The 26,709-nt window shown below is 34.6% G+C and overlaps 3 protein-coding genes and 1 pseudogene across 6 annotated transcripts; all 4 read right to left on the bottom strand.

Moving 5' to 3' along the window:
* Positions 1-256: 256 nt before the first annotated feature.
* Positions 257-5,939, bottom strand: LOC126690440 (dehydrodolichyl diphosphate synthase CPT3-like). Of its 4 annotated transcripts, XM_050385592.1 has the most exons (4): positions 5,552-5,939; positions 3,953-4,352; positions 2,674-2,735; positions 257-1,595 (listed from the first exon to the last, which is right to left on the bottom strand). In XM_050385592.1, exon 4 carries the CDS (start codon positions 1,552-1,554, stop codon positions 457-459), a length of 1,098 nt encoding a protein of 365 aa, XP_050241549.1. In that variant the 5' UTR covers positions 1,555-1,595; positions 2,674-2,735; positions 3,953-4,352; positions 5,552-5,939; the 3' UTR covers positions 257-456. The 4 variants fall into 4 exon arrangements, with proteins under 4 accessions (XP_050241549.1, XP_050241550.1, XP_050241548.1 ...); XM_050385593.1 differs by lacking the exon at positions 5,552-5,939 and having other exon boundaries at positions 3,953-4,705; XM_050385591.1 differs by lacking the exons at positions 3,953-4,352; positions 5,552-5,939 and adding an exon at positions 2,884-2,972.
* A 1,437-nt stretch (positions 5,940-7,376) lies between these two features.
* Positions 7,377-8,589, bottom strand: LOC126690443 (glutamate--tRNA ligase, cytoplasmic-like; annotated as a pseudogene).
* LOC126690442 (probable serine/threonine-protein kinase PIX13) lies at positions 7,790-17,715 on the bottom strand. Its single transcript, XM_050385595.1, has 6 exons — positions 17,454-17,715; positions 16,970-17,307; positions 15,126-15,261; positions 14,863-15,005; positions 12,645-12,768; positions 7,790-8,731 (listed from the first exon to the last, which is right to left on the bottom strand). The coding sequence occupies exons 1-6, from the start codon at positions 17,518-17,520 to the stop codon at positions 8,721-8,723; spliced, it is 819 nt and encodes a 272-aa protein (XP_050241552.1). The 5' UTR covers positions 17,521-17,715; the 3' UTR covers positions 7,790-8,720.
* Positions 17,716-20,890: 3,175 nt separating this feature from the next.
* On the bottom strand, positions 20,891-25,243 carry LOC126690439 (probable serine/threonine-protein kinase PIX13). The gene is made up of 6 exons (XM_050385590.1): positions 24,939-25,243; positions 24,510-24,841; positions 23,192-23,327; positions 22,932-23,074; positions 22,145-22,268; positions 20,891-21,626 (listed from the first exon to the last, which is right to left on the bottom strand). The coding sequence occupies exons 1-6, from the start codon at positions 25,015-25,017 to the stop codon at positions 21,214-21,216; spliced, it is 1,227 nt and encodes a 408-aa protein (XP_050241547.1). The 5' UTR covers positions 25,018-25,243; the 3' UTR covers positions 20,891-21,213.
* Between the last annotated feature and the right edge of the window lie 1,466 nt (positions 25,244-26,709).

The following is a 26,709-nucleotide window of genomic DNA, read 5'->3' as shown; positions in this document are numbered from 1 at the left end:
AAAATTATTACTAAATTTAAAATACTTTTAAATAACAAATATAAATAGCTTAATTTGGAAAATCTAATATATTGTATCAACTATACTTTGTTAAAAAATATTCACATTATTTTAAGAAGGGTTTGAGATTAACACTTATAAGTTTTATCTACTATTTTCATTTTTCACTTAAAAAAGAAACAAATCGTGCATATGCTTTATTTAAGTTTTATAAGCAAATACAGTTCTTCAGGCCCATTTTATGAAATCTCTGAGAGATCAAAAAAAGTAAGGATGCTTTATTTAAGTTCCATAAGCAAACACAATTCTAAAGGCCTGGCCATTAAACAAATTCTTACAATCAGCATCAATGCAACCCACTGCTCAAGCTTCCAAAGCTCAGATAGCTATTTAAGAATGGTCCCTGTGTGATTATGGCACAACCTATACTAGTAAGGTTCGTGTGGCCTAAAGAATTTATAACTGCTTCCTTTTCTTCTCAAAATAGTAGTGACTTTGTTGGAAGTTCAATACTGCCCATATCAAATGCCATAAACCTATCTCCGGCCACAGTGCAGATGGAGAGTACAATGGACAATTAGTAGTCTGCCAAAGGAGGAAATTGCTGAGGCGGTTCTCTCCAGAAGTTCGGATAAGGATTTCTGGGTCAGGTGCCACTCCCATGTACATGTTCTTCTCAATGTCCACCAGCTTTATAGTAGGATGCATCCACTGCTTCTTTTTGCCATCCGCAACTCCTTCAGTCACACCATTGGAAGTTCTACTTGTGGCTTCATCCCATTTATCTTCACAGGATCCTTGAACAGCATGCAAAGTTACTCCTTTTTTCTTTTCAACTCCAATCACACCATTGCAAGCTCTAGTTGTGTTCAATGCTTGGGATTCACTCAAGCTATTTTCACAAGATCCTTGAACATCATGTTCAGTGGTTCCATTTATCTCACCCTCTTCAACTACTTCAGTCACACCATTGCTAACTTTACTTGCATACAGTGTTTCAATTTCATTCCTTTTTTCCTTGCAGGATTCTTGAACAGCATGCACAATTTCATCATAAGAAGTATAGGCCACACAGATTAAAAGCACAGTCTTGGTGTTTTTGGCAGTAGCTGCCATTGCCTTTTCTGCTGCGACCCTGACAGGCTCGCTCAAAAGCTTCAGGTTACCTATAAAATATAGTCTGATACCATATTGATTCACAACACTTTCTTCCTTGAGCAACTCACCGATCTTTTCCAGCATTAGATCCATCAAGCATTGAACCTCTTCAGGTTTCCTTTTGAAATTCTCAATGCTGAAGGCATATACTGTCAAGTATTTCACTCCCAGTTCATAGCAGTAACAAAGTATCTTCATGAGAGCCAAAAACCCAGACTTGTGGCCAGCCCCTTCTTCCATGCCCTGCTTCTTTGCATACCTTCGATTTCCATCCATGATGAAGGCAATGTGATTGGGAATGGGACCCATTGACAAAATTCTAAAAATGCATTTTCTCAAAAAACTACCAAGACCTCCAAAAAATTGGTTTGCACTGTCACCTCTGTCTTTCTCCATTATATGAACTAGCAGACAACCTTCCCAGTGCCAAAATAAGCCTGTTCAAGAGGAACACAACTTCAGTTTGTATTGTTAGAAAATCATGCCCACCAGAAAGTAGAGAATAAAGCAAAGAAATCGGAAAAGACACAGAGATGCATATAATAGAAAATAGCAATATCTCAATGAAATAGCTTAGTCAGAGACATCCATTCAGGCGTGTCTACAACTTCAAGAAGTTGGGAATACAACTTCAGTCCGTAGTTTTAGAAAATCCTTGCCCACCAGAAAGTAGAGAATAAAGCAAAGAAATTGGAAAAGACACAATGATGAATGTGCTGGAAAATAGCTAAGTCAGAAACATCCATTCAGGCGTGTCTAGAACTTCAAAAGTTGGATTATGACCATATTAGCAAATACGCCCCTCTCCAATTCCCCAACAAATAACTCACAAACACTGGTATTTGGCATATTAAAAATCTGCCTCCCATTTGGAGCATAATAAACTCAATCTGATCATACTTATTATCAGTCTTTTAACTGCAGTTTCATACCATCTGGATGGTACAGAGTGACTAGGTTATCTAGTCAACAGATTAGGGACGATTTTCCCTTGGACTCTTCAAGTTTGCACTGGCCGATTTTGTAAGAATGACACATGAACAACAGACTCAAAGATAGACTAAAACTAGATAGATAGTAAAATGAAGTACATGCAGCAATCTTCAAACAGTAGTGAGGACATCCCAAGTGGCCCAAATACTGAGGAGCCCATTTTGAAGCATCAAACAGTATATAACTTCAAGCTGTTGATGATTCAATACCACCCTAGAGAAATTTCTCTATATAATATGAAACTTTCCTTTTAGGCTCCACTTAATTGCCAAAAAAAATGCAGGAAAGAAAGAAAAAAAATGGAAAAGAACTATCTCTATGCTTTAATTTCCATAAAACATGAAAACCCAAATAACAAAAACATTAAAAAATAAAAATAAAACTAAAATTTAATGTCTTCTTGTTTTCTTATTCTGTTCCATGAATTTAAGAGTTAAAAAAAAGAAAAAAAAATACAAAGGAAAGTGTAATAGTGCATAAGTAAAAACTGTTACTATCCAAGGAAATGTAATAAGGACTTACATAAAATTTCAAATCAAATGACCATGAGTATCTATCTGGATGACCGAGGAGAGACTTCAAACCTGCAAAAAAAATTTGATCAAACACAAAAAAGTCATGGGCATGCTTCACAGATATATATATATATATAAAAAAACAGGAATATAATATATAAGTGAAGTGGGACAACATGGGAGAGTGGAAACAAGAAGGAAGGGAGCAATAAGTTACTGAGAGAAGTGACGACATTAGAGAGAGACACAAAAGTGAGAGAAAGAGAGCCACATATATAAAAAAGATGAAAGGAGTAGTGGGGTTCACATGTGTGGCCGTTTTTTTTTTTGACGTTGTTGCCCGCCCTTTCTAGTTTCTAGTTGTAGATTGGTTGTACCTGTTGTTTTAGATTCCTAGAGTGTTAATTGTACTTCTGCAACTGTCGTTGTTTTACTTGTCTGCGGAGGAGGGAAAAAAACCATGGTCTATCACTGTCGGCACTACTTGTACATAATCGGATCTGGCTAGGTTTTGTGCATTAATAAGCTAATTGAAGAAGTGGCTCAATTCTCAAAAGCCTATTAGATAGAAGAAGTAGTAGTGGCCCAATCTCAGCATTAGGGCGGAGGGCTCTACCTAGTTCACGGTTCAACTGGCCACCTATCCTGTTTAATAACTCATAAATAACTTCCTCCATGAGCTATAGCCATTTTTTTACAAACTTTTTTCATACTAATTAATTGTAATTGTCGGTTTTAGTTAGCTCAACTGGTAAAATCTTTGATGGTTGAATAAAAGATCTGGAGTCCAATTTTCGTCTATACCAAAAATCGATTGATGTCTTAATTTGATAATAACGAATTATCATCATTAAAAAAAAAAACTTATTGTGTTTGATACATAATAAAAGTAATATCAATAGTAAGTCTCTATTTATGAAAAAGAAATTCCAATCACAAATGTTACCTTATAAAATTGTATAAAAATTTGTAAAAAAATTTTGTCTCTAAAATTACTCTAAATAATAGAATACCATTTAAGTACTTGAGGCAATTTACACTCTATTCAGGACTAAAAAAAACTACAATTTCTAGTATTACACTTTAATCATCATGTTCAACATAAAATGGCCAGTTACAGCTTACAACAACAAAATTTGTTGTGAATCCAAAGAGATTACTTTGCCAAAAAAAAAAAAAAAAAATCATATTTACCAAGAGGGCACACAATTTTATTTATTTATATAAATATATATATATATATATATATAAATATATATATATTTTGTGGAAGCATTTTTCTTCACCTTGCTCCGGTGAATCGATGATGAATAGGTTGTTGGCTACGATGGTGAGGTGTCGAATGAGCAGAGTTAATTTTGGAATCTTTTGTTTATTACCTATTTGCTTCAATCCTTTCCAATGTCTCCACCACTTCTTTCATGGCAGGCCGGTTTTTAGGTTCTGATTCTAGGCATTTTAGAGTGAGTTGTACTGCTAGTAATGCTGCCTCAGTTGAATATTGGCCTTCCATCCGTATATCCATAATGCTCTTCAACTTTCTTTTATTAGAGAGAGATGGCTTAAGCCACTCAACCAGATTTTGCTGCCCACTAGGCCTATTTGCATCAACTGCTCGCTTGCCGGTTAGCATTTCGAGCAGAACCACACCAAAACCATAGACATCACTCTTTACGTACAGATGACCTGTTGAGTGTTGAATAATGATACAATGGCAAGCATATTAGCTGATTTCCTTGATAAAAAGTATTAGCAGGCTGCATTTGTTCAAATTATAGCTTAATTATCATTTTAAATGACCATATTATAAACCATTCATCTGAATTTTTTAGCTCTCTTATATCCTTTATCAATCCACTTGGTAGAATCATTCCTCCCACCCTTAAATGGCTAGGATATCTATGGTTGAAAGAGAAGCTAATTTGTTGCCCACAACTTAGCTAAGTGGGTTTTTTGTTGTAGCAAGTTCGGTTCTTTAACTTCTTGGAGCTCCCAAGCAGTGTTATTTCTACTTAAGTTTAAAGGCCTAAATTTCTTTTTGTTTCAATAAAAGCATATTCATTTAGTAAAAAAAAAAAAAAAAGGCCAGCGAGAAATTTACCTAATCCAACCTTGGTCAATATTTAAACCCAAAATTTAAAATTATGACTTAAATCACTTTTAAGCTAAACTAACAATTACCACTGGATGCTAAAAAAAAAAAAAAAAAAAAAAAAAAAACAATTACCACTGAACTGAATTTAAGTAATTACCTAGTTCATGAATGCATGGACATTCCCCTAAAAAAAAAGTATGCATGGACATGAAGATAAACATTCATAAGTATACAAAGCACATATTTAAATAGAGGGGGATATTTGCAGACTGACATTGTCAAGGGTTAGAATATAGTAAGTTAAGACGGGTCTGAAAGATTAATGGAAACTAGCATCTCGAGTTTCTAAAACTCGAGTTCCACATCAATCTCGAGCCTCAAAGACTCGCTTTCTACTTTCTGAGTTGGACACAGTTATGCCACATAGATCTCGAGTTTCTAACAGTCGAGATTAAAAAAATGAATCTCGAGTTTTTTACACTCAATTTCAAACAATATATACCCAGAAAAAGAAGAAAGAACCCGACTGAAGAAAGAAAGAACCCAGAAAAAAGAAGAAGAAAGAACCTGAAGAAAAAAAAAAGAGAGAACATTTTAGGCAAAATCATTTTTAACAGATGATGAGGTTCTAAAGCAAATTCAAGACAAGGAACCCAGAGAAAAAACATCATCAAAGAACCCAGAGAAGAAAAAACATCATCAAACAACGAATTCATCAACAAACCCCAGAGAAGAAAAACATCATCAAACAACGAAAATTCATCAAACCAAAGACCCAAAGAAGAAAAACCTTCACTTGGAGCTTCGCTGCCGCTGCCTCCGTCACTCCTGGGTTAGGGAGATTTGGGTTCATCGATTTTGGTACTTGAAGAACAACAGACCTGAAGAAGAACAGGAAGAACGATCTAACGATGAAGAACAGAGGAACGATCTGACGACGAACAGAGACGAAGTCACTCTGTGTCGCTTGCGGCAGCAACATCGGCGACTGGACCGAGGAGTGGCTCGGATTGTGGTTGATGCTCACGTGCTTTCAGATGTCGGTGATTTCGTCGGCGATGTTCTTGGGTCTCCGCTTGGGTCTCGACGATGTTCTAATGGAAGAGTTGGTGTGTGTCACTGCTTGTGTTCTTGGAGACATGGGTTGCCTTCGTTTGTGTTTGAGGGTTTGAGATACATTGAAAGAAGAAGACGAAGGTTGATCTGAAAAAAAATGGTGGAACTCGAGTTCCTAAAACTCGAGTTCTACGTGGAATTTTTTTTCCACATCAGATGCCACCGATTGGGTCTCCGCTTGGGTCTCGAGTTTTAAAAACTCGAGTTCTAATTGATATCGAGTTTTTAAAACTCGAGATGCTAGTTTTCCAGTTTGTTTTGCAACCTGACAACTAATGATTTTCTTAGAAAATTAACGCTAAATGGAAAAAAAAAATTCTTAAATAGAGCAATCTACAAAAAACAAATCACAAGATAACACTGGTTGTGTTATCGAAGAGCAAGACTTGAGAAATGGGCAGAAAAATCTATCTATGGCACCATCGACGAAACAATCCACTAGAATGAATAGTTGCACTACACGATATGCATAAAACCCTCCAACTCTAGTGCTATCTATGTACTGAAGCCGTCCAAATTGCTAGCAATCGACTCTGTCGATTCCTTTCTTCAATCTAGCTACCAAATTTGCAATCAATCACTAATTGCATCTTCAAGCCTCCATGGCTAAATACGGGTGTACTCCAATGATTCCTATGATTCCTAGAAGGCCAATCAACTCTCAACAGTCAATGGTATTGATGATTGTGATGGAAATGATCTCCTCTCGATTAATTTGGCTATGCTGAGAGGGAGAGAGTAGTGAGAATGTGTATGTGTTTGGTTCTCACAAAAAGGTATGTTTCTCTCAACTCTCATAGGGAAATTTGGGTTGAAATTCATGGGAAATGATGTACATAAAGGCTGGGTATAGGCTGCTACAACAAAGAGGATCTTAATTGAATTTTCTTAGGCTCGACCATTTCGCTTGATCAACTCTTTGATTTTAGGAAATTTTTTACTAATTTGCGAAAAGAGCGGGCATCTGTAAGAAATATGTTAATTTGTATGGTTAACTTAGAACTCTTCATTAATTAACATCTTCTATTGTTTTAGAAGGCCAAAAATGCAAAGATTCATTAAGACTTTTCGTTTACCTCAACTGTTCAATGAGTGCCCCATATGTCTTTTCGGTCGCTGGGTGGCTTTTCAATTGCTAAATAATCATTGCTCACTCTTTGGTTCAATCAGTTATGATGGATGGATGGAACACCAATCTCTACTGGCCCATATAATCATTACCATCCAATCTCTCTAAACACGTTAGCAGAACTTTTTCGTAGGTGTTTTTATTTGCACCTTGACAAATACTACAATAACATGTGCATGAGCATGGATGATGTTAAATCCTGTGCGTGGATGATACTTTCCTATGTTATCATATCCTTAACATATGGATGATGTTAAATCCTTAGAAAGGATGACTTAAAAAAAAAAAAAAAAAATTCCTTAGAATGGATGACTTTAATTTATACAAGCTTAGGAATAGGATATGAAAAAATACAAAAAAATATCACTGTACATGCTGCTAAAAAAAACTGTCTTGTGCCACTTTTAATGTATGTGACACAAGATTAGTTAAAAGCGGTCTATAAAATTAGCTGGTAAGCATGGGCCTTAAATTTTTTAGTAGTAACTAAGTTATCATCATGTGATCAGCAATTTACAAAAAATTCCTTTGAAACTACTGTACATTTTTTTATTTGGTTCTTCCCATATTGTTTTACTTAAAAGAAGTCTGTTGCCTGCCATCTGGGATTGCATATAAAACTATAGGCTTTTGAAGGCCTAACAAAGGGAACATCACATCTGAAGTATCCTTTCCTCTCCAGCTGCAAATTCCGCATGTTTGAATCCCCTATGGCTGCAGTCTCCTTTTTTGTACACCGGTTAAGCACATCAAGTAAATCCTCTCCTTCCTGAAGCTGCAAATTAATACAAAGCTGCAATCACAAGTTACAGACTAAAATGTGGCATACATTTCCATATGAAAATCAATACACCTTTTGACATGGCCAGCCATTTCAAATGTCTGAAACTGTTTGGAAACCACACATATCCGTCTCTAATTTCTAGGAAATGCGAGGTGCATGTGTGGAGTTACTACTTTTAAACTAGTTCATGATTTACAATGCACTTCCGCTCAAGATACATGTTACCCATATTTACAAACTGATCATAAAAGAACAAAGCCAATCATTTTTGCCACGTGCATAATTATGTTCCAGTCAAATAGATTCACAAGTTGATAAATGAAAGCACTCATGATAAGCTTTTCAAAACTTTAGATACAAATATGTCATATACTGTGACAATGTTCACATCAGCAGATTATAACCAAGAAATCTCTTAAGTGCAAGATCTTTTTAGGAGGAGAATATCAACAACGCAGTGATCCATCCGGTTGTTAACAGAACTTTTTCATCCTATTGGTCAACATTCCATGGAAGATAAAGCATGGTAGTGATACTCTAGAATTAAGCATACATGAAATTTACAATTCTTGATAGCAGGAGTCAAAAAGTTAATGTTATCGGTTCACTAGCACATACCTTTTTCTTTGTAATCAAATAATCAAAATCCACCAGTGTGAGGTTAACTAGCTCACTTGTTTCAGGGAGCCAAGTAAGCTTCAACTTTGTGGTCTTCACAGATCCTTCAAGATGCAATATCCCACTCAGTTGGGTGATGTTTCCAACTTGGTCGTTCTCTATTAGCTTTACCCCAATCCATCAAGGTTATCTCCTCGTCAAGTAAGCAGCACACTTCTTTCCTCAATGACAGCAGTATGCTTGGGTCACACAGGATCAATGATCTTTTTATTTACGGTCCATAGTTTATCCCACTCCATGAGATTAAGATTTTTAGATGCTCCCTGAAACAGAATAACACAGAGATAATGGGTAACCTTTTCATGGAGACGAATTTAAGAATTGTACAATAAATGAGTGCAAATCTATGAACAAAAAGTTTCACTAGCAAGAACTGACACAATGGTAAGAAACATTAGACTAATATATAAGGTTTTGAATCTGAATTTGACACAAACAGTTTGTTTTTTGTTTTTTTATTTTATTTTATTTTGTAGAAATTGGGCTGGTTTTAACCTAACCCATAAACCATGGCCCATGGTTTATCTAATAAGATTATCTGATAGAGGTGAATCTCTATGAGTATTTAAAGTACTTCTACAACAGTCAGATAATAAGTTACCAAATAACAAGTTACAGTAAGTAAATATATGTATAATTTTTTAGTGCTCTTTTAAAATAAGTCATCTCTATGGAGACACCATTGAGGTGTTCCACAAAAGATAAGAGATTGTGAGGAGGAGTTAGTAAAGCAAGCAAAGATCAAGATCCGACAATTTGGTGATCTGTTCCACCAAAGGTATGTGTCTATATGGTCCATAGTATTTTCTTTCAACATTGGTATGAGAGCTATTTTATGCTTGTTTCTTTTCACTCTTGAATGATGTTGTGATCTCTGAAATATATAATTCTATATGCTTGCTAAAATTAAATGTTTTAGTAATTTTTTTAATTTTCAGATCTGTATTTTAAAGGCATGTTATGGCATGTAGAAAGAAATAAAAAACTGTAATTTTGGATGTTTACATGTAATCTAAAAGTTATACCTGACCCATCCAATCTTGTTTGATGTCAAATATATATATATATATATATATATTTATGATTTCAAAGTACATACCATAAGCTTTAAAACAAAAGTTTACAGGTTTAATTTAGACTTAAAACGAGAAAGTTGTGGCCTTTGTATTTGATAAGATCTGGAAAAATGCCTAGGGTTGAAGTCGATGAACAGTAAAAAGAAATACATGCATGTAAAATTGGTTTGTAGTATGCGTGCTTTAGCCAAACACTTTTGTATTGTGCGTGTCCCACTCGCTTAGTGCGTGAGTGATTATCTATAAATTAAAAAAGAGCCCCACGTGTATTAGTTACACTTAAACACAACCAATTGCTTAAGTAATAAGCCACGCGTTGAGTGGCTGTGGGGTTTGTAATATTGCTTACGTAATAGCAATGAGTTATAACACATATATTGAAAGGTTTTTTTTTTTTTTTTTTTTTTTTTTTTTTTTTTTTTTTTTTGAGAGGGCATATGCTAGGGTTTTGAGGCTCTTTGGCTCATCTCTATAGTTAGAGATTGTGGCATATCTCTATCCACATGTAGTATCTCGAATACAAGATTTGGAGTGACTACGATACATGTACCTTTGAGTGTCGTGGCAAACTGAGGTACAGAGGTATCGATATCGTGTATATTTGAGTAAAACTCCTGTATGAACACGATAGGACACCCCAAGGGTATCTCACAAAGAGATTCCCATCCACGAGTGTGAATGACATCAGGTAGAGGAGTGTCGGAAAAGTCCGACAGAACGACATGGCGCTCCGGATGAACGCCACATTTCACAAAGTTCTTAGAGAAGTCCTGATGGGCCTTCTCATCATGGAACCGAACGTGAAGAGGGGTAACGGGAGTAGAAGAAGAAGACCCAGAACCATAAGGGTTTTGAGCCGGAGTAGATTTGCGCTTGGGTGCCATGCGCAGTCTATCCGAGAGAGAGAAAGAGAAAGAGACAGAACACAATCACAACAGAGTACACATGATGAGAATTTGAAGAGAAAACACAAAAAAAGAATCCTAGTAAATGGTAAATCTCAACTGAAATTCAAAAAGCTGCCACGTGATTTACGGAGCAAAATTGATGGGGTACTACATAAATGTCTCATGAGAGTTCTGCTGTTGCCCAACCTTTAAGAGTCCTTATTGTTTCTTCTTATCTTTTCTACTGGTTATCTTATCTTTATTTGAGTAGTCCTAGTTATCTAGGTATCTTATTTCTATTTGAATATTTGAATAATTATCTAGTAATTATATCTAGTTATCTTAGGAGATTGTTGCTCTTTAAATAAACGTTTATGGCATTAGGCTAGGTGTTGAAGAATTTGCTATTGTACAGTGGTTTGTCTTCCACCCAAAGGAAGTTTTTTATTTATTTATTTTTTATTATCAATTTCCATCTCTGTTCCTATCAACTTGGTATCTGAGCATGCCACCAACAAGCACAAACAAAGACCAAATTGAGAAATTAGAGAGTGAGATGCAAGAGCTGAAAGAGAGCATGTAAAAGATGACCATAAAGTCCCAATCTCTTGGTTCATCTATGCATGAAATTAAAGAGATGCTATCCAAATCCCGTGATAATTTAGATTTTCTCTCAACCCTAAAATCAGATGAGTAGGGGACCTCATCACACACTGGAGAGAAATTAGATCAGTCACCTGGATTTAGAACTACAACACACGATCAACCACGACCCACCAAACTGGATTTTCCAAAGTATTTGGGTGATGATCCAATAGTTTGGCTTGACCGTATACTGCAATATTTTGACTACCAAGGGACATCTAAAGATTGTAAAGTCACATTGGCAGCCTTTCATTTGGAAGGGGAAGCGAACCAATGGTGGCAATGGATGAAGAAGGTGTATTGCAAGGAGAGGATTGAAGTCACTTGGGAAATTTTTTACAAAGAGTTGCCAATCTGATTTGGGCCAACGAAGGTGAAGGATTTTGACGAGGCTTTGTTTGGAATATGTCAAAGTGGGACACTTAGGGTTAGGGAGTACCAATGGGAGTTTGAGAGACTTACTAATCAGGTCGATGGTTGGCCTCAAAAGGCATTGGTGGGAGCATTCATGGGTGGACTTAAGGATGACATTGCTTCAGAAATTTAGATTTTCAAACCAAAAGCATTCTTAGAGGCTATTGAGTTAGCTAGAATTAGGGATGAGAGTGGATAGATAGCGATGACAAAACAAGGCCGATCAGCCACAAACAAATAAGTCAGCCTAGTTAGAACAGAGTCAATCCAACCAACACACTTAGACCAATGAGTCAAACAAATGGAACTGGAAGTACCAAAAAAATTTATTGGGAGGAAATGCAAAGGCGGAGGGAGAAAGGGTTATGCTTTAATTGCACTGAGAAGTTCACACCAGGACATCGCTGTGCAACTTCACAAGCTTTTGTCATTGAAGTTTGTCCACATCAAGAATTCTTAGGAGGTGGTGGAGATGCGGCTTGGGATGACAAACCTTGTGGACAAGGTTCAACTTCAAGAGGGAGAGAGGGGGGGGGGGGGCGAATGATGGGGTACTACGTAAATGTCTCATGAGAGTCCTATTATTGCCCAACCTTTGAGAGTCCCTATTGTTTCTTCTTATCTTTTATACTAGTTATCTTATCTTTATTTGAGTAGTCCTAGTTATCTAGGTATCTTATCTCTATTTGAATAATTATCTAGTAATTATATCTAGTTATCTTAGGAGATTGTTGCTCTTTAAATAAACATTTATGGCATTAGGCCAGGTGTTGAAGATTTTGCTATTGTACTATGGTTTGTCTTCCACCCAAAGGAAGCCTTTTATTAATTTCTATCTCTGTTCCTATCAAAAAATCCAATTTCGAATTTGCTCGAGCAAAAACAGCTTCTTAACAACGTCACTTTTAGCTCTTGAATCCTTAACCCAATTTCAAATGAACCCACAAAAAGCAAAAATACAGCGTATTTGAAATCAATTAGAAGAAATTTGACACAGAATCGCTAACACAAATGAAGACTTAATAGGTAGGATATCTTTAGAAATAACTGAATAGTGAATCAATCTCAACCATGAAACTATAAAGATTTCATCAATGTAAGTAAATTGCAGGACTTCATAATCCATATATAAAATTTGTTAAAAATGCCATTACCTGTTGCAATATATTCGGGAGCAGCATAACCATATGTGCCCACAACCCCCGTTGTCACATGTGAGTTAGCACCAGAAGGCCCTACTATTGCCAATTCAAAATTTGAGATTTTTGCATTGTAATTCTGTAAGAGAAAAAACAAAAAAGGGGAATATATCACTGTCATGCTTGAAATGTTTTTAAAATATCTATGCAATATTGGTGATGAGTTTATATTCCCATATCATGTAAAGCAGCCCAAGTTTTGCCATAAAAGATATTTGGTCTATTTGGGGGTGAGGGTGATAGCAAAGCGAGATTCCTCAACCAGTTTTCAGGTTCGGAATACTAGTGCTCTACTGTACTCCAACTCCAAACTACGGCCAAAATGGTCTAGTACCACTATTTGGCAAAATATGTAAAGATCTACTATTGTTTGTAAAATAATTAGGAATCTACTACTTTTTTAAAATTCGAGTTTGTGAAACTTGAGTTTGCTGTGTAACTCGAGTTTCACAAACTCGAGTTCCATGAAAAATAGCCAACAATTTTTTATGTAACTCAAGTTCGAGGAACTCAAGTTCCATAAAAAATATCATGGCAAACTTGAAGGCTATTTTTTCAAAAAACTCAAATTTTAAAAGCGTGATACATCCATACATATTTCCAAAATAGTGGTAAATCCCTACATATTTTTCCAAATAATGGTATTTGGCTATTTTGGTCCCCATACTACTACTAAAGCAACAAGTTTTCATAATGGCTTTGTGTCTCATCAATCAAAGCAAAATACTGTACTTAAATCACTCGCATTAGTGCTTGTTTAATATAAAAAGTAGCACATCTTAGTCAACTATGTTCAAAATTCACCCATATCATTTCAAGCAAACTTTTGTAAATATACATAATTGCTACACAAACTGTGTAACTTTACAATGATACTATTTATTTTACATTTATTTTTTATTCTTTGTTTACGTATCTCGAGGATGAAGAAAAAAATTAGATGATGATTGTTGTGTATAAAGAAATATAAATAATTAAAAAAAATCAAGAAAATTGATATTTTAATTAAATGTAGTGCAAAATAGATGATCTAATGTAAGGTATTTTGAAAAGTGAGTATGTAAAATGAAAAAAAAAAAAAAAAAAATCTTATACTAAAATAAATATGAATTTTTGCACGTGAAATGTGAATGCTAACCAAAATAATTAAAACAAAATACTTATAAAACATAGAGGAAACAAAAAAGAATTTGGGATTTTTTTTTTTTCAAAATAACTACAAAACCCAAACAATTTTATTAGTTAGCAACGTTTTCAAACTATTTAGGAAACTAACAACTCGAGTATGCGAGACTCGATTTCACTGTAGCAAATCGAGTATAAGAGAGTCGATTTCTTTAGGAAATCGAGTATAAGAGAGTTGATTTCACTGTTCATCATCTTCTTCGTTCGTTCTTTTTTTTTTTCTCCATCTGCCGTCCCACACCCTTCTTCCCAACCCCTAAAAAACCCAAGACAGTGCTTCCTTCTTCAACTATATCCATTTCTCAAAATCCCAAACCCAAATCATGATCTCAATTGGAGCAAAAATCCAAACCCCTCATCTAAATCCATTTCTCAAAATCCAAACCCATTTCTGCTCCGATTGTGATTTGGGTTTGGGATTTTGAGAAATGGATATAGTTGAAGAAGGAAGCACTATCTTGGGTTTTTTGGGGGTTGGGAAGAAGGTGTGGGACGGCAGATGGAGAAAAAAAGAAAAAAGAACGAACGAAGAAGATGATGAACAGGAAATCGAGTCTTAAAGACTCGAGTTCCTCAAGATATCGGCTTTGCTACAGTGAAATCGACTCTCACATACTCGAGTTGTTAGTTTCCTAAATAGTTTGAAAACGTTGCTAACTAATAAAATTGTTTGGGTTTTGTAGTTATTTTGAAAAAAAATCCACGAATTTGGAATAAGCTACCTTCCTGTCTGGTTTATCTATTAGGCATCAATATTTTCTTTTAGCTTTTTAATTAGCTTCTTTATTTATGTAGAGCTTTTTAAAACTTCATTGATATATAAACAACTCTCATCAAATAAATCTTATAAAAAAAAAAAAAAAAAAGTCTCATCAAATAAATAAGTTTTCAGCCAAAAACTACATCCAAACGCACTCTATAGTTCTTGCAATCTCAGCAACAAATTAAAACTAAAGGTATGAGAAGCAAGGGTCAAAGAAAGACAAACCCCATCAAGCAGTATATTTCTGGTCTTAAAATCTCTGTATATGACTTTCTTTTCTGAACTGTGTAGGAAAGCCAGGCCTCGAGCAGCTCCAACAATAATTTTGAGTCTTATGTTCCAATAAAGCAGTTCATTGTTAGGGTTCCCTGCTCAACCAAAAAAACTCCTTCAGTTTTTATTTTTGTTGCTGAATAAATAAATAAACTCCTTAAGTTAACACAATTAATTCATGGACATGCAATTTTATTTTCTTCCCAAATTCTTACTTCTAAAAAGATGATTATCCAAGCTTCCCTTTGACATGAACTCATACACAAGAAGCAGCTCTTTATCCTCCTGACAGTATCCCAATAGCCTGATCAGGTTGGGATGAGATAGTCTTCCTAGAAAATATACTTCTGACTGCACAATCAAATTAGAAGGGAAAAATAATATTATAATCAGTAGAAATGATTATATTCTAGGAACATGATTCTCTCTATATCATAGTTAAATTTTTATTTCCTAGATCTCACAGTGTAAAGTATATATAATTGTAATATTTAATAAGAACCATGAATGATTATATTCTAGAAACATGATCCTCTCCATTTTATAGTTAAATTTTATTTCCTAGATCTAATAGCAAAGAGTATATACAATTGTATTTTTTAATATGAACTATGAAATTGATCTATTTCAAATAAGAAAACAGGTCAAGCACAAATTCAGAGGACTAAACCATACACTACTAAGGTAGTAAACCGAATTCAAAATGTCCGTTGCTATTTCACAGCATGAGAAATGTCTGGCTTTCTGAATTACACACAATATGGTCCCCATCAGATAATGTAGCAAGTTAAGGCATTAGTTTTCATGTTGAATGGATTAGGAATACAATGTGTGCAGTAGAAAGAAATAAAATCCCAAATGGTTTTGAGTGCAATGATAATAATTCACACAAAGGCATCAAGCTGACTTCAGTCAATGTGCACTCTAAAGCAGGTATTACAAACTAATGAACTCTAATGACTTTTCCAATGATTTTTCTCAACTATTGCTCGGTATGCCTAGGATTAGAAGATTGCATGTCCTTAATGATTAGTAGAACTTCTCTATCTCATTTGTCGTGACTAACTGGGTTCCAAACTGTAAAGTTTCAAGAAAGCTGAGTAACAATGGTGGAATGAGAAAGAGAACAGAGAAAAATATAAAACTGTGTATTTTTATTTGCAACACTGAACGTTGCTATGTCGTTGTCACAAATTTCAAGAAGTATGGGTAGCTTCTGGTCTGTCTATAGGTAATTCCTCTACTCAGATTGGTTCGTTCGTGGACCTTCTGTGGTTGATGAAAAATATTCAGAATCAAGAGGCGGATAATATTGCTTTGTTTACCATGATTGCATGGTTCTCATGGACTTCTAGAAATGAAGCTAGAGTCGGGGGTACTCGAAAGCAAGCTGTCCAGATCGTCCAGTGGGCCGAGAATTACCTAGATGAATACCAAATTGCTACACTGATGTTTGTTGGATTTGTATAAAGTTAATGTGGATGGAGCTGTCTTAAATGAAGCAGGGGTGAATATAGTGGTACGTGATCATATGGGTAATGTGGAGCAATGAGTAAAAAATTCATTGTGCCTTTGGGACCACTGGAAGTCGAAGCTAAAGCTACGGAAGAAGCCATTCAATTCGCCTGGCAAATGGGCTTTTATGAAGTACAGTTCGAAGGTGATTCTCAGCTTGCGATACATTCACTATTAGGTTTATTATCTCCTCCAACTAGTATCTTGAATATCTTTTCTGGTTCTCTACAGCATCTCAATCAATTCAGAAGCCTGCAATTTGCGTGTTCCACAAGGAAGTAATAAGGCATATAATGGTTTAGCTCAATATACTAGAAACATTTCAGATTTTGTTATTTGGATAGAGGAAACTCTTGTATAATTGAACATGTTTTAGCCTAAGATTATTGTCTGAATGAAAATTTCAGCATTCACACAATTAAAAAAAAAAAAAACAAAACTTTGTAATTGTTGTAACAATTGAATTATATAAAGAAAAATATAAATAATTAATTAAATGCTTAATAAAGAATTTGTAGATGAAATTTGCAGTTGACATTAATACCTTCCACTCTTGAAAACCTTGCATACTTTCTGGATTCCATTTCTTGATAGCAACTGCCATTCCAGTGCAAGAATTAGAGGGTGCAAGGGTCTTCTCATCCACCCAACCCTTGAAAACTTTGCCAAAGCCTCCCTCACCCAACACAGAATCCGGCTTGAAATTCTTAGTGGCAGTCTTCAAATCTGTGAAACTGAATCCTTTCAAGTTGGGTGCCTCTAAGATTTTCCCATCAGGATATGAATCATCCATGCTTATTTTACTTGCTCCCGCTGAAAATTGACTTCTGCAGTTGCTGCTTCTTGTTCTTGGAAATTGTGTGATCTTACTAGAAGATGTCACTATAAAATTGAAAAAAGAAAATCTAATAATTAGTAGAAATTAAGAGAACATAACAAACATAAAAACAAAAAAGAACCCAGGTGATGACTGATGAACATGTACACGTACTTGGAACATGTAATTAGTTGCTACTTTGGAATTGTACCTGGAGTAGCTGTTGAGGTTGTGGTATCTTCTGTATCATGAGCTAGAGATCCCAAGCAAAGACCCATATCAACCTATGATTTAGTTTGAGTTTAACAGGCTTGCTAATAGTGCTAATAGACAGTCAAAGGGTCGAAGCTAGCAAGATAAAAGGGAGTATGTTGGAGACAATTGGAAAAGTGGACTTGAAATTCTTGTGGAGATGATGGAGGAGGATTTCTCTTTGTTTGATGAGACTTTTTCCGTCTCAGTCACTACTTACTGCTAGGAATCCACTATATGTTGTGTTGTTTTATAGTTGGTCCAATTTATATAATATAGGCATGTGTTAGTTTCTATTCTTAAGTATTAACCCTTCCACTTACGGTTGCAGCTATTTATGCAGTAAAATGGTTGACCCTATTTTTGCAGTAAAATGGTAGTCAATGAGACCATGTTTGTTCCATGCTTGGATGGTGTTTTTCTTACAGGGAGTTACCGAAAAACTCTAAAACACTCTAAAGGATCTTAATTCCAGTCAAGCTAGACCTAATTGGTATAAATTTAATTTTAAATTATTATTTCAACAATAATATGGTCAATATTTAAATTAAAGTAAATTTCCATTTTAGTCATGAGTTAAAGTGTTTAACATTGTGCTTGGGTCTAAGGGGTAACAGGTTCGAGTCGTGGAATTAACAGTATATTATAACTATATATCTCAAAAAAGGTGTATAACATGAAAAAATCGAAATCGAGGGAAATTACACTTTATTCCATAAACTATATTTTTGTTTAGGCTTATTCCTCTGAACTACAAAAATGCAGGATCACCTCTCTAAACTAATACTTGTATAACAACTTGCACCATACCCTCTATTTGATAGTTAATTTGGGAGGGGAAAAATAAGTTATTCGCAAAAATAGTCATGGGCTTTAGTGCTTCACAGATACATAAACAAAAAGCAGGAATAAAAATGAAGTGGAACGACATAGTAAACAAGGAAGGTTGTAGTAGTGACTAGAGAGAGGACAAGGAGAAAGAGTAGTGACTGGAGTGGTTGTAGTAGTTGTTGTTGTTGTTAATTTTACTAATATAGTTGTTGTTGTTGTTTTTTTACTTGTGACTGCGGAGGCGGGAAAAAAGCCACCACCATAGTCCATGGACTGATGGATATATTGTAATGGGGCGTGGTGGTTTTTTTTTTTTTTTTTTATCTCTTATTCTGCAAAAAAAAAAATCTATCTAAATTTTAATATAAGGATACCATGGTACGTCCATGATTTTCTTTTCTTTTTAGAATAAAAGGTAATTTTTTACTAAACTATAACCTTTTTTTTAAAAAAAATTTGCATGATTTAAGCAATCGGTGGTGCTTTCCAATTTTATGAATCAATCTCTCAAAGTCAAATTTAATTTAATGAATAACATTGTATAGTTTTGGTATTTATTAAAAACTTTTAATTATATTCCATAACTATTACCTACGTTTAAGCTCACCTGTGAGATTTTTACCCTTCGTAGTTGGTTTTGGTCAGGAAAACGGAAATACCACACATTGAATGTAAGTTCATCAATCTGATTTTGGAGATTTTCTTTTAGGTAGATTGTGAGGGAAAGGGGAGGTAGGGATTCAAATTCTAACCGTAGACATAGAACAACAAGGACTATCTCGTTATCTCTAACAAAATAATCTATTTCTTATTGAAAATCAATTTCAAGGAGTTCATAAACCCAGAATAATTTAGTACTTTATTTGTATTGGTTAGGGAGTACCAAATCCACATGAACCACAGCACAATATACTACCAAGTACCAAATAACATCAGATCTTTTGTGAAAAAAAAAAAAAAAAAACAAAAACAAAATTAAAAGTATTTGTAGAAGTACAGAACTCAAATATTTAGGAATGTATTATAGTTTTGAAATCGTGTAAACATAATTTCTAACATAGCAAATTTCAAAAAGTTGTAAAATTGCGTTCGAAGATACTGAAATTTTGTCCTGAACAAAATATGCTAATTGTGCATGATAACTTTGATAATGAAAGAGGCTTTATTCTTTTTATATTATATTAAAAAAATATCCTTCAACTTTAAAAAGGACATAACTTTAGCTAGGCTGTTCATTACATACAAGCTTTTTTGAGATTTGAGTAAACAAATATAATTCTTTTATCAACTTGGTTTTAAAATAGGTAATTTGGCATAACCGGTGTCTAAATATGTCCTAACAAAATGTATTATAGTTTTGAAATTGTGTAAACATGATTTCTAAGACAAAAAACTTCATAGAGTTGTAAAATCATATTCATAGTGTTGTGGCAAAGGAGGCAGACCTATTCCAAAGTTGGGTTGAGGAGATGAGGAAGCCATTCTGAAGATTGGGCTCGGCCTAAGGGAAGGTAAATTAGATGGACCAAATGTTAAGATCCACTATCTCTACCGAGGACATGAGGAGGCCCGAATATGGACATACGGCCGAGCACCTAACTGGTGTCAGGCACAAGTTACTAAGTAATCCTCTCAATGTTAGAAAATTGGGTCCCACCTCTGATAATCGATTTGAGAGGCAAAAGCAGTACTACAATCCAGAGAGTCACCTTTACTTCTAAAGTGGTAGGTCCCACATTCGTGTGGAAGATTCTGCCATCATGAGAGCTCTACCAAGAAGAGGATATGGTATTGGGGTTGAAAAAATTGGGGTGAGAGAAAATGAGAGAAAGACGAGAACATAATCTTTGGGGACTGAGATTCTACTCGGAACTCAGGAAGGGAAGTTCAATCAATTGGATACATCCTCGGTTAGGTTATAATCTCGTAGCATAATAGTAGATCAATACAAAGACTCAGTCCATCATAGCGATGGACTATTCCTAAGATTTCTCATTGTGGGCCAAGATCATTATCAGAGATCAAATAAATTGAGGGCTTGTGCCCAAAACAGACTATGGTCGTTGGGCCAACGCACCACACATAGATATAGAAATCGTTTCTTGAACAAAAGATGCTAATCGTGCACGATGATAACTTCGATGGTGGCATGGTGAAAGAGGCTTTATTCATTGGATAAAAATAAAAATAAAAATCCTACTTTAAAAGGTCATAAGGCCCATAACTTTAGCCAGGTTGTCCATCACACGGATAATAAGCTAATTAAAGAAGTGGCCCATAAGCCTATTAGAAAGAAGAATAAGTAGTGGCCCAATCTCATCATCAGGGCAGAACCTAGTTTACGGTTCAACTAATCACGTATTTTAATAACTGATAAATAACTTCTTACATGAGCTGAGTCTATGACCATTTTTGTACTAACTTTTTTCATAGTAATTGTGTAACTTATTGTGATTAATGCATAATAAAAATGGTATCAATCATGAGTCTATATATGAAAGTGAAGTACCAGTCGCATAATGTCACCTTAGAAAATTGTAAAAAAAAAAATTTACATCTCTAATATTGCTTGAAATAACAGAATATCATTTACGTACCCTTGAGATATTTTCCATTCTATTCAGGACTACATCAGGAAAAAAAACCCTACAATTTCCAGTATTACACTATAATCATCATGTTGAACATAAAATGGCTAGTTACAACTTACAACAACAAAAAAAAATTGTTGTGAATCTAAAGAAATTACTTTGGCCAAAAAATAAAAAAAATAAAACCATATTTGACAAGGCTCCCATACAAAAAAAAAAAAAAAATCGAGGCACACAATTTTTGTGTGTGTGAAGTATTTTTCTTCACCTTGCTTCGTGTGAAACTTTATGTTTTGATCAAATTTCAGCAGCATGGTGTTTGTACCGATGATGAATAGGATGTTGGCTGTGATGATGAGGTGTAGAATGAGTAGACTTGGTTTTGCAATTCTTTGGTTTTTCCTTGATTGCTTGAAGCCCTTCCAATTCCTCCAACACTTCTTTCATGGCAGGCCGGCTTTTAGGGTCTGATTCTAGGCATTTTAGAGTGAGTTGTCCTGCTTGTAATGCTGCCTTAGTTGAATATTGGCCTTCCATTCGTATATCCATAATGCTCTTCAACTTTCTTTTACTAGAGAGAGATGGCTTAAGCCACTCAACCAGATTTTGCTGCCCATTAGGCCTTTTTGTATCAAGCGCTCGCAAGCCGGTTAGCATTTCGAGCAGCACCACTCCAAAACCATAAACATCACTCTTTACATACAAATGACCTGTTGAAGAATTATACAATGGCAAGCGTGTTAGCAGATTTCCTTGATAACAAGCATTAATAGACTGCCATTTTTTAAATTATGGCTTAAATCTTTTCACATGACCATATTATTAAGCATTCATTTGAATTTTTAAGCTCTTTTGTATCCTTTATCAATCCACTGGCTATAATCATTCCTCGCACGCTTAAATGGCTAGGATGTCAACAGTTAGAAGAGAAGCTAATTTGTTGCCCACAATTTAGCTAAGTGGATTTTTTGTTGTAACAAGTTTGATTCTTTCAAACTTCTTGGAGCTCCCAAGCAGTGTTATTTCTAAGGAAGCTAGAGAGTTTAAGGCCCAAATTTCTTTTTGTTTCATTTAAAGCGTATTCATTCAATTTTTTTTTTTTTTTAACACAAGTAGGATGTCTTTAGGAATACTTGATCTCAACCATAAAACTACAAAGATTTCATTAATGTAAGTAAATTGCAGGACTTCAGAATTCATATATAAAATTTGTTAGAGACGGCATTACCTGTTGCAATGTATTCTGGAGCAGCATAACCATATGTGCCCATAACCCTGGTTGTCACATGTGAGTCACCACCAGAAGGCCCTAATTTTGCCAAGCCAAAATCTGAGATTTTTGCATTGTAATTCTGTAGGAGAAGAAACAGAAAAGTGGAATATATCACTGTCATGTATCCAATGTTGTTAAAATATCTATGCAAATAGGTGATGAGTTTATATTCCTATATCCTGGAAAGCAGCACCCGAGTTTTGCTATAAAAGAGATATGATCTATTTGTACGTGAGGGTGGGTGATAATAAAGTGAAATTCTTCAACCAGTTTTCACGTCTAGAATACTAGTGCTCTATTTGATTCTATACTCCAACCCCAAACTACTGCTAAAACAACAGTTTTACATAACTTCTTTTGTGTCTCATACTTCTTTTGTGTCTCATCAATCAAACAAAGCAAAATGCTGACTTAGTAGCCAGAGTAGTTAAAAGGATATATTTATAAACATTAAAGGAAACAAAAAAGTAATTTGGAATAAGCTACCTTCCTATCCAGTTTATGAGTTTCTCTGTTTGGCATTGACATTTCTTTTAGTTTTTTTTAGCTTAATTATTTATGTACAACACTGTTTCTAGGTATTGCTATACTTAATCCAACTTTCAACAAATAAGTAAATTAGTTTCCAGCAAAAAATTGCATCCAAATGCACTCTTTAGTTCTTATACTCTCAGAAAAAAAATTGGAGCATTACGCTAAAACTAGAGGTAGATAAGAAGACATAGGTCAAAGAAAGACAAACCCCATCAAGCAGTATATTTGAGGCCTTAAAATCTCTGTATATGACTTTCTTTTCTGAAGTGTGTAAGAAAGCCAGGCCCCGAGCAGCTCCAATAAGTATTTTGAGTCTTATGTCCCAAGAAAGTGGTTCAATGTTAGGGTTCCCTGCTCAAAGAAAAAACCCCTTTAGTTTGTATTTTATTTGCTGAAAAAATAAATAAAAACTCCTTAAGTTAACACAACTAATTCATGGACAAGTCAATTTTCTTCTCAAATTCTTACTTCTAAAAAGATGATTCTCCAAGCTTCCCTTCGACATGAACTCATACACAAGAAGCAGCTCTTTATCCTCCCAACAGTATCCCAATAGCCTGACCAGGTTGGGATGGAATAGTCTTCCCAGAAAATTTACTTCCGACTACACAATCAAATTGAAATGAAAAAACACTGTTAATATCAGTAGAAATGGTTATATTTGAGGAACATGATCCTCTCCATTTCATGCTCAAGATTTAATCTTCTAGGTTTAATAGTGTATAAAGTGTCACGTCATTCAAAATTTAATTACATGGCACTAGACGCATCTTTAAATTTGTAATATTCAATCTGATTCATGAAACAAATCCATTTCAAATAAGAAAACTGGTTAAGCAAAAATCCAGAGGCCTAAACCATACACTATTAGGGTAGTAAACCGAATTGAAAATGTCACTTTCTATTACACAGCATGAGAAATGTCTTAACTTTCTAAAGTACACACAATACAGTTCCCACCATATAATGTAGCCTGTTAATGCATTTGTTTTACAAAGTGACAATTGAGCAGTTGAAAGAATTAAATCACAAATGGATGATCAGTTCACTCAAAGGCATATGTGCATTCTAAAACACGTATTACAAGTTGCTAAACTTTAATGACTTCTAAATACTGATTTATCTCAATTATTGCTTGTTATCCTAAGGATTAGAAGATTGCATGTCCTTAAGGATTAGTAGAACCTCTCTCTCTCTCTCTCTCATTTGTTGTGATTAATTGGGTTCCAAACAAAAACTTAATAATTTCATACAGACTTGCTTGTGCATTTCAAAATTAATGTAACTTGTAAAGAATTGGAACCAAATTAGGGACAGGTCGGATGGTTAAGATTCAAAAATTTGCCACCACACAGCGGGATTAATAGTTAATGCATGCCATATTCTAGTAGCGTGACAGACTGACCAATATCTGGTGCCGTTAAAGACCACATCATCACTTTCTCTTCATTTGTAGATTTGGAATCTGTAGCAAAATAGCATGTGATACAAGTGGGACCCAATCTGTATATGCTGGACTCCACAATTGAATATGAGGCTGAAACATAATCATGATTGCAACCAATAATGACACTAGCTCATTTTTTTTTTTTAATTAGTTCATAGAAATGAAAGAGCATGAAAAAGAATTTTAACTGCCTGCAGCAAAATATAGAAATAAAACTAATCAAGTGCTCAGTACCAAAAACTTTGTAGCTCAATGGTAACAATTGAATTTAAAAAACAATCAAACAATTAAATGCTTAATAGAGACTTTGTAAATGAAATTTGCAGTTGAAATTAATACCTGCCACTCTTGAAAACCTTGCATACTTTCTGAATTCAATTTCTTGATAGCAACTACCATTCCAATACCAGCCTTGGAGGGTGCAAGGGTCTTCTCATCCACCCAACCCTTGAAAACTCTGCCAAATCCTCCTTCACCCAACACAGAATCCGACTTGAAATTCTTAGTGGCAGTCTTCAAATCTGTAAAAGTGAATTCTTTCAAGTTGGGTGCCTCTAAGATTTTCCCATCAGGATAATCATCCATGCTCAACATACTTGCTCCCTCTGAAAATAGACTTTTGCCGTTGCTGCTGCTTGTTCCTGATGATTCTATAATCTTGCTAGATCCCACTAAAAAAAAAACAAAAAACAAAAAAATTAGTAGAAATTAAAAGAACCCCAGATGATGAACATGTACATGTAATTAAAAACTAGTTTGGAATTGTACCTGGAGTAGTTGTTGCGGTTGTGTTAGCTTCAGCTTCAGCTGGAGGTCCATGAGCTAGAGATCCCAAGCAAAGACCCATATCAACCTATGGTTTTGTTAAAGGTCAACAGGGTTGGGAATAATGCAAATAGAGTGAGGATGAGGCTAGCAAAGATAACAAGGAGATGTGTTGGTAGACAATGGAAAAGTGGAATTGAAATTCTTATGGAGATGATGGAGGAGGACTTTTCTTTTGTTTGGTTGGAGACTTTTTTTTCGTCTCAGAGTTACTACCAGGAAGCCACTAGCATATGTTTATGTTGTCTTATAGTTGGTCCAATATATATAGGCATGCGTTACTAATAGTTTCTACTTTTAACCCTTTCACTTCTTTAATTGTAGCTATTTTTGCAGTCAACCAGACACCAACCAATGGCCGTGTGAGTTGTGACCGTGTCTGTGCAAAAAAAAGCAGTCTTCCCCTAGTAGCGTCCGCGTACAGAAAGAATTATTAGTTATTACACACAGTTTTTTATTTTTTATTTATAACTTTTTTCCAAGAGAATAGGTGAGGATTGGGGGCTCCAATCTATGTTCTTTTATTTGATATCGATGTTAGTGCTGAGTCATGAAACTTTTTGACACATCAGAAAAATAATAATTATAATTTGTGGATTTAACACTTTGATTTCATATTTTCTTATTTCATTATTATTATTTTTTTGGGCAGAAACGGGAATTTATTGAACTAGTGAGAAGAAAAGGTCTCAGGAGATAGCTTGTTGGAGTACAATTCTTGCACATCAAAATTAAAAACAGATTGAAGTTCCATAGGAGTATGATAAACAACAAAGTCAGAAGTTTGACCAGTTCCTACTCTAGCTAGAGCATCCACACATCTATTACCTTTCCGATAAAAGTGATTCACCCTAAAATGAAAAAGTTGGGAAATCAGCAGCTTGCAATCATCCTCAAGAGAAGAAATGAAGTTGTTAGAATAAGAGGAGTAGATAGCAAATCTATAATAGCTAGAATTACAGATATACCATTATAATTTATAGAGATAGATAACGTATACCATAATCATAATTTGTTATTAGTAACTCTAACTTTGAATGATGTTTCTAAGTCAAGAGACCTATAGTTCAATTTACACCTCCTATTGTACCTAAAGGAGATGTTCAAAATTCAAATCTATCTTCCCCTGTAACTATTAAATTATCAACAACAACAAAAACCCTAACTTTGACTAGATAATAAATTTAACAAAAAGCTCAATAAGTTTAGAGAGAACTTTTTTTTTTCAATTATTAAGTTGATATATTGTGATATATATATATATATAAAGCCAAAGCTCAAAGAAAATTTAATTAGATTTTAATTGTGGTCTAATTTTGTGTCATGTGCCCACTTAAGTTTTTAATACTTATACCAAGTGAGTTAATGAGTGCAAAATACTAAGTGTCCGTTTATCTAACTTTTTGCTGAAAGTATGCTAAAGCATACTTGTACCTTAAAAAAAGTGTGAAAAAAGTGGGGGAAAAGAGTGAGGTTTTAAAAAGCTGTGCATAAAAGTTAAAAATTAAAAGCTAATGTCAAACTCACCCTAAGAGTCTGATATTAATGAACTATAAAAAAAATAAAAATACCAATCATATATTTATTTAACAAAAATCACTGCATGTCTAATTACATTTATTTTTTCTATTAATTTGATTAATTATGCATATTTTTATGATAAAAAAATGTGTTTATAATTAAATGCATTTATACGTATGCATAGGTTACAAGT

The sequence above is a fragment of the Quercus robur genome, chromosome 6 (assembly GCF_932294415.1).
Source record: "Quercus robur chromosome 6, dhQueRobu3.1, whole genome shotgun sequence".
Classification (NCBI taxonomy): domain Eukaryota; kingdom Viridiplantae; phylum Streptophyta; class Magnoliopsida; order Fagales; family Fagaceae; genus Quercus; species Quercus robur.
This window is presented reverse-complemented; position numbering and strand designations above follow the sequence as displayed.